General features: G+C 32.7%; 1 protein-coding gene across 33 annotated transcripts in view; it reads left to right on the forward strand.

Moving 5' to 3' along the window:
* PPIP5K2 (diphosphoinositol pentakisphosphate kinase 2) overlaps positions 1–15,270 on the forward strand; it is a 72,041-nt gene that overhangs the window by 1,043 nt on the left and 55,728 nt on the right. For 17 of the 33 annotated variants that reach the window (XM_045499488.1, XM_045499529.1, XM_045499566.1 and 14 more), the window contains exons 2-7: positions 2,752–3,118; positions 7,581–7,776; positions 10,267–10,357; positions 11,552–11,637; positions 12,719–12,873; positions 15,160–15,261. In XM_045499488.1, coding sequence (XP_045355444.1) covers positions 2,993–3,118; positions 7,581–7,776; positions 10,267–10,357; positions 11,552–11,637; positions 12,719–12,873; positions 15,160–15,261 — 756 coding nt within the window. In that variant the 5' untranslated portion in view covers positions 2,752–2,992. Of the gene's footprint in view, positions 1–41; positions 121–2,751; positions 3,119–7,580; positions 7,777–10,266; positions 10,358–11,551; positions 11,638–12,718; positions 12,874–15,159; positions 15,262–15,270 lie in introns of all 33 variants that reach the window. The other 16 variants (XM_045499510.1, XM_045499539.1, XM_045499577.1 and 13 more) reach the window with 2 other exon arrangements.

The following is a 15,270-nucleotide window of genomic DNA, read 5'->3' on the forward strand; positions in this document are numbered from 1 at the left end:
TTAAAGACAGCCGCCATTGACTGAGTTCTTATGTGTGCCAGGTGCTTTACATATGTTCTCATTGTACTTCTCTCAACAATTCCGTGATTTATGTTAGATTATTCGTCTCATTTTCCAGAGGTAGGTACTGAGGCTTGGAGAGGTCACTTAACTCGTCCTAATAAACTTTTGCTACTAGTAAACGTTTGAACCTCTGTTAGAAACCACATTTTTCAGGTTCCAAAATCTGTATTATTGATTGTTACTATCGTCTTACCATTGTGCTTCGTTGCTTCCAGTTACTTCACTAACATTTTAAGTGGTTGAAAGTATTCATTAAAAACAAACTCAATGTGCCTATTTATGTCTGACGAAATGATCTCTGTCCTCATGGAGCTTCCTTGTTCTGATGCAGAAGTAAATAGTTTAGAAACCAAAATACTGACTGTAGCATGGGTTTTTTTTAAAGCGAGTGATTAAACTGATGTGCAGAAGGTTCAGAGTTGTCCAGTCAAATCTTGCCATTTTGGGTTTTAAACTCCTATGACTTTCATGGTAGTTGTGAGGATATTACACTTAGCGTTGACAGCAGCATTGTCACCGTTCACAGCAATGTTTCCATCCGGAAAATGCTTTTGGGGTTTCAGGAAAATTGGTCATGTGTCTATTTAGACTGAGCAATAAAAGCTGAGGGTCCTCAAGAAAGACGGACTTCCGTATACTACATAGGACTGATGCATGATCCAAGTTGTCATTTTAAGGATTAAGTAGCTTAAATTTGGGGAGAAGATGAGTATTTATTCCAGGCAGTAGTGTTCATGACAGTCTGAAGCAGTGTGGTAAGACTAGAAAACATGTAATGAGGTCTCCAGCAGAAGCAGTGGCAAAGAGGAGTTTCTGTGGCTTCATTGCAAGGGCAGTAAATAGGTACATTCTAAACTAAATTGTTTGTCTTTGTTCTGTGCCAGTTAAGTTAGATCAGGAATCTCTTTTTTAATTATAAAAGCCAATAAAAGAAACACCTCACATTTACTAAATGTTTACCCTGTGCTAAATTGCTGCTTTGGCATTTAGTTTTCAAAATAATTTATTAAATTTATCACAGTTTACAGATGGTGGCTAGAGAGTTTCAGTAGCTTAGTTAAGGATACGGATCTGAACAACTATTAGAAAAAGCTTTCTAACCCACTTTTGTCAAAGTCTAGAACAATGGTTCTCTCTCCTTTTTAAAAAAGTTGATTTCTTTTGAGAGAGCACGAGCAAGCGGGAACCTGAGCAGGGGAGGGGGCAGAGAGAGAGAGAGGGAGAAAGAGAATCCCTCCTTGGGGTCGTGAGATCATGAGCTGAGCTGAAATCTAGAATCTGACACTTATTAGACTAAGCCATCCAGGCGCTCTTAGAGCAGTGGTTCTCAAAGTGTTATTACCAGGCCAGCAGCATCAGCATCACCATAGAATTTTAAAAATGCAGAGTATTGGCTCCCACTTTGAGACTTTAGTATTTTAACAAGCCTTCCTGGTGATTCTGATGTGTGATGAAGTTTGAGAACCGCTTCCTTGAGTGTCGATACTTTAGTAGCATGGTACTTTACAATTTATAAATCAGAGTTGAGTAGCATTTGTCTTTTGAACAAGTATTTCTACCTTTTTTAATCACAAACTGTTTTAAATTTCCTAACACCGTGCAATTTTAATTTGAAAATTGGATACAGTGAAGCCTGCCTAGGTACACTAGGGTTTCAGTATTTAATAGGGAACCACCAATTAATCTAGAATTACATACATCTTTAGAAATAAGAGTTTTGGAGTTACACTTTACAGTTTTTTATCTAACATACACTCCCAACTCTTAAGAATATTTGATCAAATAATTTATTATATTACCAGTAATCCAATGAATTATTTGATATATAGTTTCATCTTGGTAAGTAATTAGTTTTTATGTGACCAAGGAACAAGTACATGTAAACAACTTTGGTAAAGAATGTTTTGAGATGTCACTGTTACATGAGACTTCTTGAACTGATGTTGATAGACATCTGTTTATGTGGAAAGCTTGGGTGTCAATCACATAAAATTTTTGCAGAATTTGTTACACTTGTACATTTTTTTTTGAGGAGAGAATCCATAGATTTTTATTAGTTTAGCCAAAGAATTTTTGACTTCTAAAACTTCAAAAGCTGATGTTAAAATGAAATATTTTCTTTATTCTTGTTTTATTGATATTTTTTGAGACTAGAATGCAGAAAGGTTTTATTCCCTAAAAAAAATAAAAATAAAAAAAACCTCGTTTGCAAGTTGAACTTTCAAGTTAAAGCTTTTTAAAAAATGATTTAATGAGTTTTCAAATTGATTTATAGTTGTCAATGGGTTTTAAATTTACATTGCATTTTATCTGGGGTTTTTTTCCCCCAGATATTGATCTGATCTATTCAGATATTACTGAACTGTGTTGCAAAGGAATTCAACTTTTAATGGAATTTTGTTATAATTTGAATAATTTTCTCACTTATTAGATATTTTTGGACTTAAAGAATTTACTGTGTATTTTTATTGTTACTGTCTTTTTGTTATTTTTGAATCAGTTTGTTGAATTGTTAAAATGTAGATTATTGAATATCAAAGCCTAATTTTTTAACATCATGGAAGAAAATGTCTTTTATTTGAAGGTATGCATCAAATTGCTGGTAATGATTTTACAAGTATCATTTTACTTTTACATGAATGTTTTTGAAGTACAGTCTCCAAAATTAATTTTTTCATTGTATTTTAGGTAGAAAGATTGTTGCATCGACTCACTGAAGCACTAAGCCTCTCTCTTTTAAACTTCATCAACAAATGAAGCAATGATATCTGAGAACAGAAGAACATTTGCCAACTAACTGTCATCACAATTTCAAGTGATTGTAAAAGCAAAAACAAGCTGCAACAGACCTTGTATAGTAGAGAGAGAATGGTTTATTTAAAAGCAATTGTAGTATAGTGCTTTATAATCTATATCAAATGAAATAAAAATGAGTGAAGCCCCCAGGTTCTTTGTTGGGCCTGAAGATACAGAAATAAATTCAGGAAATTATCGACATTTCTTCCACCATGCAGATGAAGACGAGGAGGAAGAGGATGAGTCTGTAAGTTGTTTGGTGAGAGAAGACCAGTACAGTATCGACTTCTTACTCATCACTGTTAAAGTGAATTATTACTGTCTAAATTGTGAAGCCATTTTTGCACATAGTAATTTGTTGGAAGTCTTTTGCACTAAAACAGCATGTTTCATTACAACATTATTGAATCTATGTTGCATCAAGAAATCCAATCAGGAGTCAGAGTTCTAAGTTGTTTAATGATGCTTATTCTAGTGTCTTTCACTGGTATGCCTAGCGTGACACAAGACTCAGTTGAAAACATGGCAAAAAGAATAGGGCCATAAACCAAAAGGATTTCTTGTATGTAGAAGTACCTAAAAAACATGTCAAGAGAAAGAAGTAAGTTGAAGGAAATCATTTTAAAGTTACAAAGAAGGACTTCTTAGCTTCGTTAAGTTTGTCATGTTGTCAATACAAGTGGTGCTTGACTCAAAGATAGCCTTATGTATTAACTATTCAGAAACCTGTAACTGTGTGGCTAGGAGAGGCTACCTCAAGTATCCACAGGGGTGTGTAACTGTGTAAGTCTTACTTTCTTTTTGATCTGATCTATTAGGATGTATAACCATAGTGGATCTTCAGGAATAACACCCATTTATTATGTTCATTTTACCATAGTTATATTAGCTCAACATTTGTCTTGTTTTCCCTTTACACATAGACATTGCTTTACTGTGAAGACTGGAACAAGATACAAACTTATGTTTTTTTCCCTCATATTTCCAGTTCGAAAGAGAATTTTGTTTCCAAACCTGTTATACTTGGTAAAAGTAGTTAAAAACAAACCAAAAATAGCTATTAGATTATTCTTTAAATCTTTTTTCGTAATTATTTAATACTTTTCCCAGTGCAGTTATGCGTGTCTGAAGTGTGAATCAGACTGCTTTCGCTTGAAACCTTTCCCACCCACCCCTCATCCTCAGCCCAGGAAAGATGATTTTCAAGCTTCTCTTACGAGCAGTGCTTTTCTTCATCTGAAGTATTGTCTAGAAATCCAATAAGTAAAACGGGAAAGCAGACCTTCTCTGGCTGACTTAAACTAGGAAGTACTATTGACTCAGCTTCAAGTACTCCTATCCCTTTTCACTAGAGTACATCTGAACACACTGTGAATGTCACTGACCATCAAGTCCACTTTTTCCAGATAAGGACTTCTGTCCCTTATATCCAGAACTCTATTTGTCTCTCTTCCCTTCTACCTTTTATGTTTCAGCAGTATCAAATTTTTGCTTTTCACGTGTTATTCTATGTTGTGCCATGCCTCTTCGCCATTGGGTGTATTCCTTTATCTGTATAGAATGCCCTTTTCTGGGAAGGGATACCTTGTGAATAGTTTTTCATTCTTCAAAACCCTGCTCATTATTCATATTCATTCTTCCCCTTCTCCTTGTAAACTTGAATACTTCTTCCTCAGTACCATTCTATACCTTAACACATATACTTGTATTCCATGTATCATAATGTACTGCATTGTTACTGTAATCCCTGTTAGATTCACAGCACTTTGAGTGTAGGTAGTTTCTGTATATCTAACTTTTAGTATAATTCTTAGACTATTGGTACTAATCAAATTGAACTCACATTTGTGATGTATAATTGTCACTTTTGAGTAGCTTCAATTTGGTTCATTTGACTTATAGATTGTTGACCTATAGAACAAAATGATTTGTTCTAGGTCATTCTGTTTTTAAGATTAAAGGTATGAATTTCATTTTAGACATTAAATCTGACAAAGTAATTTAGATCTGTTTAAAAAGTAATTATATGCTATCATGTAATTTTACCTGATAGGAAAATTCTGTGATTTTGTCTTAATAATGCAGCTATATTTGTGCATTTTAAACTTGAAAGTTTCTAGTTGATCTTAGCCAATGAGTAGATATTAAATAGATCTGTAATAAACAAAATTTAACATTTTAATATTAAATAAAATAAAAGTAAATAAAATAAAAGTAGCCTTTTAATCTGTAAAACAGTAGGAAGTGTTAGGTTGAATGCTGTTTTTACTGAAGTATAATTGACATTAGTTTCATGTGTACAACATGGTGATTCAGCAATTGTATACATTACAGAATGCTCACCATGATAAGTGTAGTTACCATTTGTCACCATACAAAGTTTCTACTTTGTATGCCCTATGCTGTACTTTTCATCCCTTTAACTTCTCTATTTTATAACTGGAAGTCTGTACCTCTTAATCCCCTTCACGTGTTTCACCCATCCTTGCACCTCCCCTTCCCACTGAGAGCCACCAGTTTGTTCTCTGTGTTTGAGTCTAGATGTTTTTTTTTTTTTTTTATTTCTTTCAGTTTTTAGATTCCACATGTAAGTGGAATCATAAGGTATTTGTTTTTCTGTTTCACTTAGCATAATATCCTATAAGTCCATCCATGTTATTGTGAATGGCAAGATTTCATTCTTCTTCTTTTTTTTTTTTTTTAAGGTTTATTTTTGAGATACAGAGAAAGAGCACAAGCAGGGGAGGGGCAGAGAAAGGGGGACAGAGAATCCAAAGCAGGCTCCAGGCTGATACCAATGAGCCCGATGTGGGGCTCAAACTCACAAACCGCAAGATCAAGACCTGAGTCGAAGTTAGATGCTCAACCAGCTGAGCCTCCCAGGCACCCCTTCATTCTTTTTTTATGCCTGATATATATATATACATATACATATACATACATGTATATATATTCTATATCTATATATATATGTATATATGCATTATATATGGTATGTGTAATATATATAATATATATCACATGTGTATCCATTTATGGATGGACACTTAGGTTGCTTCCATATCTTGGCTGTTGTAAATAATGGTGCCGTAAACATATCTTTTTGAATTAGTGTTTTTATTTTCTTAGTAAATACCCAGAAGTAGGATTAATAGGTAATATGGTATTTCTAAGTTTTTGAGGAACCTCCATACTGTTTTCCACAGTGGTTGCTCCAGTTTACATTCCCACCAACGGTGCATGAGGATTCCTTTTTCTCCACATCCTTGCCAACTTTTGTTATGTCTTGTCTTTTTGATACTAGCCATTTTGACAAGTGCGAGGTGATGTGTCATTGTGGTTTTGATTTACATTTTCCTGATGATTAGTGTTGTCGACCATCTTTTCATGAATCTTTTGCCCATCTGTATGTCTTCTTTGGAGAAATGTCCAACTAAGGTCCTCTGTTCATTTTTTAATTGGATTATTTGGGTTTTTTTGATGTTGAGTTGCAGGAGTTCTTTGTATATTTTAGAAGTTGACCCTTTAATAGCTATATCATTTGCAAGTATCTCCTCCCATTCAGTAGGTTGCCTTTTTTGTTTTGTTGATGGTTTAGCTTGAGTACTTTTGTTGGCTAGGGAAATATTCATTAGGAACATCATGAGCTGGATAGAGGCTTTTGATCAGGAAATAATTTGAATAAGGGAACATAAAAGTGGATAATCAAGGTGGAAAGACAGCAAATCCTGGGAAGTTTAGGATTTACAATCAAATTCAATACCAATTTGACCTCTAGATTTTATGAGTTAGAAGAGGCAATGAGGAAATCTAATTTTAGGCATAAAGAATAGCAATTTAAATCTGATGTTATCCTATTTTATTTTTAGATTTATAAGAGAGAGTCTAGTAAAACATTGAGCATGGATTATATTGTCATCTGAAATATATAAAATATGGAAGGGGGAGAACTAAAAAAAAACTAGACACAGCTATATTTATTTGATAAATTATTAACTATTTAAATGCAGAGACCTCAGAATGAATCTTGAGTGATTTTGTAAACCTGTGAGCTGCTCATAAATTATTTCTGTCTCCTCCTTTTTTTAGTCTCAGGATGAACCATGGCCTTTGAGCTATAGTAGGGGTGCCAGAGATGAGCAACACCATTAATGGGAATATTGAGTATAAAGATAGGAACTTCAAAGAGCATTGACACCTCTGTTACCAGTTTGGCTTTCTCCAAAATTTTCTTCCAAGTTGTCATTGGTGACCAACTCCTATTCAAGCTCAGTCTCCAAAAATAGTTCAACACTGTAATACAGCTTTGTAGTCAGAACATCTTATTTTAGGCAAGAGAATTCTTTATCTCACTCTCATTGGTCTTTTTACTTGGATTAGATAAGTTTTGGCCCTTATTTTCCCCTTTCTTTTGTAAGGAGAACAACAAGTGTTGAAGACAGTCAAGAAAGGAGTTATTTGTTTAAGTTTAAAATCAGAATGAAAATAGTAACGATGTCCTGAAAGTGTATTGTTTTAGAATTTTTTCCAAACCTTTGTAAACAACTATTTGTTATTTATTATAATAACAATGTAATTTTGAAAAATGCCTTTTTTGGTTAGTGTGTCATTTGTATTAATCACATCCCTCATCTACTTCTGAACAAGATTTAAAATAGCTCTACTTTGCAGTTCGTATCGAGTCAACCTGATTTTTTTGTTTTGTTTTCCTTCTGTTTTAGCCACCGGAAAGACAGATTGTGGTTGGAATATGTTCCATGGCAAAGAAATCCAAATCCAAACCAATGAAGGAAATTCTTGAACGGATCTCCTTATTTAAATATATCACAGTAGTAGTATTTGAAGAAGATGTTATTTTGAATGAACCAGTAGAAAACTGGCCTTTATGTGATTGTCTTATTTCTTTCCATTCTAAAGGTATTAAAGAATGGGGTGGGAACTACTTTTATCCTCTTATAATAAAACCAATATATACTAATTGTAGATTATTAGATAAAATAGAAAAATAAAATTAAACTTACCCACTCTCACAGATCAGTGTTGCTAACATTTTGATATATTTCTTTTCAGCCATTTTTCCTCTGTATTTTTTAAAAACAAATTTACTATTACAGTGTATATGTAATTTTATATTTAATTTTCCATTAACTATATCGAGGTTTATTTTCCTTTCATTACATTCTTCAGAGACCTGATTTTCAATGACATCTTAGCTTGTCATCATGAGGATATACTATAACATTTAGCCAGTATTTTAACAATTAGTGTCCGGTTTTCACTATTTAAAATAGTGAAAAATAGGTTGATGAATTCTTTGAAAGTATATCTTTGTTACTCTATTTAGAATGAATTCTTGAATTATTGAATATTTTAAGGTCTATGCTTTTGTCATATAGAAAATGATGTTTCCTCATATACATATTTATATTTTATTTCTGAGGCGCTTAATATTTGAATTTTAGACTTTACTCGGTTTCTTTTATAAACCAAAGTGAAATATAATTAAACTTCAGTATTACTTGATGGTGAAGTATGCCTTCATAGTAAAACCCACTAATCAAAATTATTAGTGAAAATCTGAAATTATTATTACCCAGTTATCTGTGAATTAAATGTATTTCTTACTAAGAACTATAATTTAAAAGATATGTACTCAGTTATAAATGAATTCACATTAAAGCAAACTTGTTACCAAAATATGTAATCTCTAGCTGTGTTAAAGTTTCACTTTACTTAGGTATTCAAGAAACGTCTTCAGCCAGAAAGGGGTGGAGCATGTTTGAGACTTCTTGTGCTCCTATAGCCTATAGAGAAGCCAAGGCCCTGGTCTTTCTAAACTGAAGTCCTTTATTTCAGAGAATATGAAAATTAGCTTATCTTTGAGGGTAAGGTTTCTTCCCTTACTACTACATGGTTCTTCCTACAGAGCTATTTATTTGCTTGTAAAAACTAGGTGCTCTCCAAGGTGATATCCCATATGCTGTCTCTTGGTAAGGGAAATGTCCTCTTTAACCACAACAACAACAAAAGCAGGGAACTGAATAAGGGTTCCTATGTGCTGAGTTCTGTTAGGAAACATGAAATCATAGACCTCGAGATATCTTTATGACAAGTGATGAATTCTTCTGAGAGTCTTTACAAAAGTAGAAGGGTTTGTAATTTGTGGCCAAGTGATTCTAGGTATAGAGTACTTTCATTACATTTTAAAAACTAAAAGGAATTTAGGAATAAGTCTTTTTTAACTGACTATGGTTTTTTGTTTAGTTTTTTTTAACATCAGTATGCCTTAGTACTTAACTTCTCCAACTGTTCCGATAATGCTACAAAACACAGCGTCTTCACAGGTACACTATAGTATGCTATAGTTAAATTCTAAAGTTATGCATACCTAATGATTTTTACTCTATTTCTTCAATTAGATATTCATTAAAATATTTTCATTTAAGGAATAATATTATTTATTGGGAGCTTATTATGTCAGGTACTGTGCTAAGTGTTTTATGTATACTCCTTGATGGAGTTCCTCCAAAAACTGTACTAGGTAAGACTGTTAAAATACCTATTTATAGTTGTGAATCAGGGGCTGAGAGATTTTAGGTAAATTTGCCCGAAATCACGTAGCTAATGAAAGATGGAGCCAGGACTTTGGACCCTGTTATATTAACCTTTAGGGAATACTGCCTTACCATCTCTAAGTAATAGGTATTGATGGATAAAACTGGAGCTTTTAGCGTCAATACAGACAGCATAGTAGAATCATTAAAATGCTTTAGATACTTTAGGCCTCTTACTATATCTGCCATTTGATTTATTTTCCTTGTAATTAGTAATTTTACCAAAGTCTAGTAATTTTTGAGTTAATTTCTGATATCTTAACGTTGACCTAGTAACAGCAAGTATGATTCTACTCATATACTTTAGAGCATATCTTTGCAAGAGAATTAACTTTTTTTTTGCCATTTTAAAGATGCATAAATTCTTTGAATTATCAACAATTTATATGTATAGATATCAAATTTAAAAAGTGAGAAAAAGAGTTATATATATTTTAAAAATCACCAAGTGATTGTGATATATTTATTTATATATAGATTTCTGTTTGTGTATGAGGTAATCTTAACTTTTTATCAGTGACTTTGAATAATCAGGTGTTGACTAATGTGTCAGTGGTCTCAATTTGGTTATATAACCACTAGCTTATTGTGCCTTATCAATCAAATTAACTAGGAAAAAATAAGACTTTTTAATAGTACAAGTTTTATGTGTTTATTTTTCCATGATTTATATGGAAAGTAGTGATAATAAAACTAACCTTTATCAGAAATGGCATAAATTCAAATTGATAAAGTTATAGATGTCAACTTATCTTGAGATTGTACAGAATATGTTAATAATATGTGTTCTTAGGATTTCCACTGGACAAAGCAGTTGCCTATGCAAAACTCAGGAATCCATTTGTAATCAATGACTTGAATATGCAGTATCTCATACAAGATAGGTGAGTGATGGAGATGGCTGAATAAGGGAAGGAAAATTAACATTTATTTAGTATATACTGTAAGCGATACGGCATCAGGTGTTTTCATATACGTTAATTTTTGGTATCCTCTAAATAATACTTAAGAATAGGTATTTATACCCAATTTTGTAGATGAAGAATCTTGAAAATCAGGGAGATGAATTGATTTGCCCAAAGTCACAAGTAGTCCTGCAAATAGTGGGACGAGGACTTAAACCAGATTTATTTAATTTCTGGAGTCTACTGAACCACTGAAAATTATGAACAACTTCTCTGTCATGGTGACTGATGATGAAATTAGGGCTATACTAGATTATTTTTAATGGTAAAGTGCAACTGTTTTGAAAAATACCTCACTATCTTAGCATTCATTTTACAGGTCAAAAGCATGGATTTCCAAGAGACACTGTAAAATACAAATATATTTATATTGTTTGATGTTTCACTCTGATGGCTACCCTTGTGATTTCACCAACATTTGATTTTCCTTTATGTGAACATTACAATATGAGATTATATGTATGAAAATACTTTATAAACTATAAGGCCTTATGGTTTTTTGTTTCTGGTATTCTGTTCTTCCAGATAGTGACATTATTGATATCTAAAACTTCAAAACATTTTTCCTAGATTTCCATATTAATACATGCTTATGTGTTATATACATATATATGAAAATGCATATTTACTTTAAGAAATTTGGAAAATAAAAGCATCAAGAAAGGATTTTACCCTGCCACCATATCTATCATATTTTTTTCATATAGAAAGCAATATGTACATGGACTTACATTTTACACAGGGTCACTTTTCTCTTACAATACAATGAACATTTTCCCATGCCATTAAATATTCTTTAGGTATAAAGTTTTTAATGGTTAGGTAATATTCTGTCATTGTTTATAGCAACTTTATTTGACCATTTCTTTTTATACATTTACATTCCCAATTTTAAATGTTAGTATTTTAATATGCCACATAAAGTATTGTGCAGACATTTTTGTTTTAATATTGCATAATATTTCCTTTGAACACATATTTTTTCAATACTTTAAATGACATTTTTTATTTAAAAAATAAGGCTTGATATCCATGCCTTTTTAGTAATACAGTAGTAATAATGTACTTGTGAAATAGAATAAAACAATAAAGGATGTTTTCCCTTTTTTTCAGGAGAGAAGTATACAGTATTCTTCAGGCTGAAGGTATTTTACTTCCACGTTACGCAATTTTGAACCGTGACCCAAATAATCCCAAAGGTAAGAGTAAGAGATTTTGAGCGAGCTGCCTTTTGTCACTCAACATACTTTTGAGCCACTTCCCTTCTATAATTAAGTAGAAGGAATTTGAAGAATTCATAGTATTTTGTTTACTTTTTTTTAAAGAAATGAACCAATTAAGTATTATGTTCAGTTGAAGTGTAGCACTATAAGCTAAAAGACCCAGTAATAATTTAAGAGTTATATATCCTACTTTTCTTTGGTTTGCATTTGACATCTATTTGGGAAATGTAAAGAAGAATTTTTAAATTATGTGCTTAATAAATTTGTATTGATTAGTGTAAACAAGTGATTTATCTCTGACTCTTGAATTAAGCATTAGAAACTTCACACTAGAATGCTGTGGTTAAACTTCTGATGACTAGGAATTTTGGAGTATTATTACCTACTAATGTCTTAAAGCACCCTTTGCTTCATTTTTCTGGTTATCTAAAACATAACATGTAAGTTATATATAGCAGTCTAAAAAAACCAAGATAAATGTTTATCTGCATTAAGATTTAATATTCTGATAAGAGTATTTTAGGGAATTCTGATGATTTTATTGTATCTAAAAGCAACTTTTATTAAAAACAAAATATAACATTTATTATCTGTAACAGGGAACTTCCCTCATTTGTCTAGAGGTAAAAAAATAACTTCCTAATTAGATTGCTTGCTTACTTTGTATAGGTTACTTTAGTAACCTGAATAATTTCATGTTTTATAGTATCTGTGATACAAATGATCCCTTACATTTTTCAGAAGATGATAGCGTTCTAAAATTATTTCTCAGTCTTTCTTGTTGGTGTCATTTCCTATCTAACTTTGTATTCTGTGGATTGATAAGGTGAAATGACAGGTTCATAAGATTTTGAAGAAAAACTATAGTTTTTAAAGTCATAGATCATAGATGTTGATGTATGTTGTTTGCATAAATAGTTTTAACTAAAATCAAATCATATATTATCCAAGCTTACTTTTCTTTGTAATCTCCATTGTAGTAAAAACTTCAATAATAATACTATTTCCAGATAATATACAGTATGTAATTTTTCCTGATGTTCTGTTTGACTTCTAGAGTGCAATCTGATTGAAGGTGAAGATCATGTAGAAGTCAATGGTGAAGTTTTTCAAAAGCCATTTGTAGAAAAGCCAGTCAGTGCAGAGGATCATAATGTTTACATTTACTACCCAACATCTGCTGGTGGTGGAAGTCAAAGACTTTTTCGGAAGGTAAACCTTTGTTATCCCAGGGAATACTGTTCTTCATACTTTGTGCAAATTTTACTAAAAGTAATCAAGTATTTAATAGAATTAAGACTAAGAATGTATCATTTAGGAATAAATGAAAACTGGTACTCTTCTTTGTTAGAAAAGCAAGGCATTATTTTATTTTTTAATGCGATGCATGCAAAATTTCTAGGTACAAAGTATGAAGAGTATTATTTGATTTCATTTGCATCTTACAGTTATGTATCTGGCCTATGAGAAATTCAGGTAAAGATCAGCAGTATTTAAGAAAAATGGCACCTTGGGGCACCTGGGTGGCTCCGTCAGTTAAGCCTCCAACTTAGGCTTAGGTCATGATCTTGTGGTTTGTGAGTTCGAGCCCCGCGTCCGGCTCTGTGCTGACAGCTCAGAGCCTGGAGCCTGCTTTGGATTCTGTTATCTCCCCATCTCTCGGCCCCTCCCCTGCTCATGCTCTGTCTCTCTCTGTCTTTCAATAATAAATAAGTGTTAAAAAAAAAGAAAAAAGAAAAATGGCACCTTGGGGCACCTGGATGGCTCAGTTGGTAGAGCATGCGACTCAGGGTCTGAGTTTAAGCCCCACATTGGGCATGGAGCCTATTTAAAACAGAGAGAGAGAAGAAAAATAGCCCCCAAGATGGATGATTCATAGACAAAAATAATACCAATAATTTTTACATACATGACAGTATGCTCAAAATTGCACCCATAAGAGGATGTGGAGAAACAGGAACCCTCTTGCACTGTTGGTGGGAATGCAAACTGGTGCAGCTGCTCTAGAAGAGTTTGGAGGTTCCTCAAAAAATTAAAAATAGACTTACCCTACGACCCAGCAGTAGCACTGCTAGGAATTTACCCAAGGGATACAGGAAACTGATGCATAGGGCACTTGTACCCCAATGTTTATAGCAGCACTCTCAACAATAGCCAAATTATGGAAAGAGCCTAAATGTCCATCAACTGATAAATGGATAAAGAAATTGTGGTTTATATACACAATGGAGTACTACATGGCAATGAGAAAGAATGAAATATGACCCTTTGAAGGAACATGGATGGAACTGGAGAGTGTTATGCTAAGTGAAATAAGTCATACAGAGAAAGACAGATACCATATGTTTTCACTCTTATGTGGATCCTGAGAAACTTAACAGAAACCCATGGGGGAGGGGAAGGAAAGAAAAAAAAAAAGAGGTTAGAGTGGGAGAGAGCCAAAGCATAAGAGACTCTTAAAAACTGAGAACAAACTGAGGGGTTGATTGGGGGTGGGAGGGAGGGAAGGGTGGGTGATGGGTATTGAAGAGGGCGTCTTTTGGGATGAGCACTGGGTGTTGTATGGAAACCAATTTGACAATAAATTTCATATATTAAAAAAAATAAAAAATAATAAAAAATAATATTAAAGATTTAAAAAAAATTGTACCCATAATAAAATAAATGCAAATGAAGTCTAAAAGTTAATGACATTGAATTACTTTTTGGATTGCCAAAGATCTAAAAGATTGAGGTAGTTGGAAAACAAGCACAAGCCCACATGTTGTTGGCTGGAATGCAAGTTAATATAGCCTCTTAGCAATATAATTTAATAATACATTAAGGTTTAAAATGTGTGTACATTTATAATCATGGAAATGCAAAGAAAAAACTCATTGGGATACTATTTTATATCCATTAGAGTGGCAAATATTAAGTCTAACAATACCAATTATAGTAGAGCAGTGGGAACTGATATATGTGCTAAGAGAACTCTAAATTGTTAAAACAGTTCATAAAGGATTTTGGCATTATCTTTGTATGTTGAATATGAGCACCTAGCAATTCTATCACCTGGTAATTCTACTTGTAGTATATACATTAGAAACCCTCTTGCACATGGGACGCATATAAGAATGTTCAAAGCAAAACTGTTCTACTGACAAAAGCTTGGAAAACAACCGAAATATCCATTAATGAATGAATTCCATGTACGTACACAGTGGAAAATTCTATAGTAGACAAAGTGAACAAACCAGGTTACATGCAACAACATGTTGAATCTAAGAAACATTATTCTTACCATTCATTGTATATTTATGCTATTTAACTTACATATAAATTGTAATTACGGTAGAAAATAATACAGCGTCAACTGTATAGTAAGTGTTGTTAAATACTTGTGCACCAAAAAAATTTTTTGGAGATATCTAAGATGGAAAAATATGGTGAAAGTTTATATTAATAAAATGAAATGAATAATTTAGTTTTTATATTCATGGACATCTTTGTTTTCAGATTGGCAGTAGGAGTAGTGTTTATTCCCCAGAAAGCAATGTACGAAAAACAGGCTCATATATATATGAAGAGTTTATGCCCACAGATGGTACTGATGTAAAGGTAGGATTG

The sequence above is a fragment of the Leopardus geoffroyi genome, chromosome A1 (genome assembly GCF_018350155.1).
Source record: "Leopardus geoffroyi isolate Oge1 chromosome A1, O.geoffroyi_Oge1_pat1.0, whole genome shotgun sequence".
NCBI classification, from domain to species: domain Eukaryota; kingdom Metazoa; phylum Chordata; class Mammalia; order Carnivora; family Felidae; genus Leopardus; species Leopardus geoffroyi.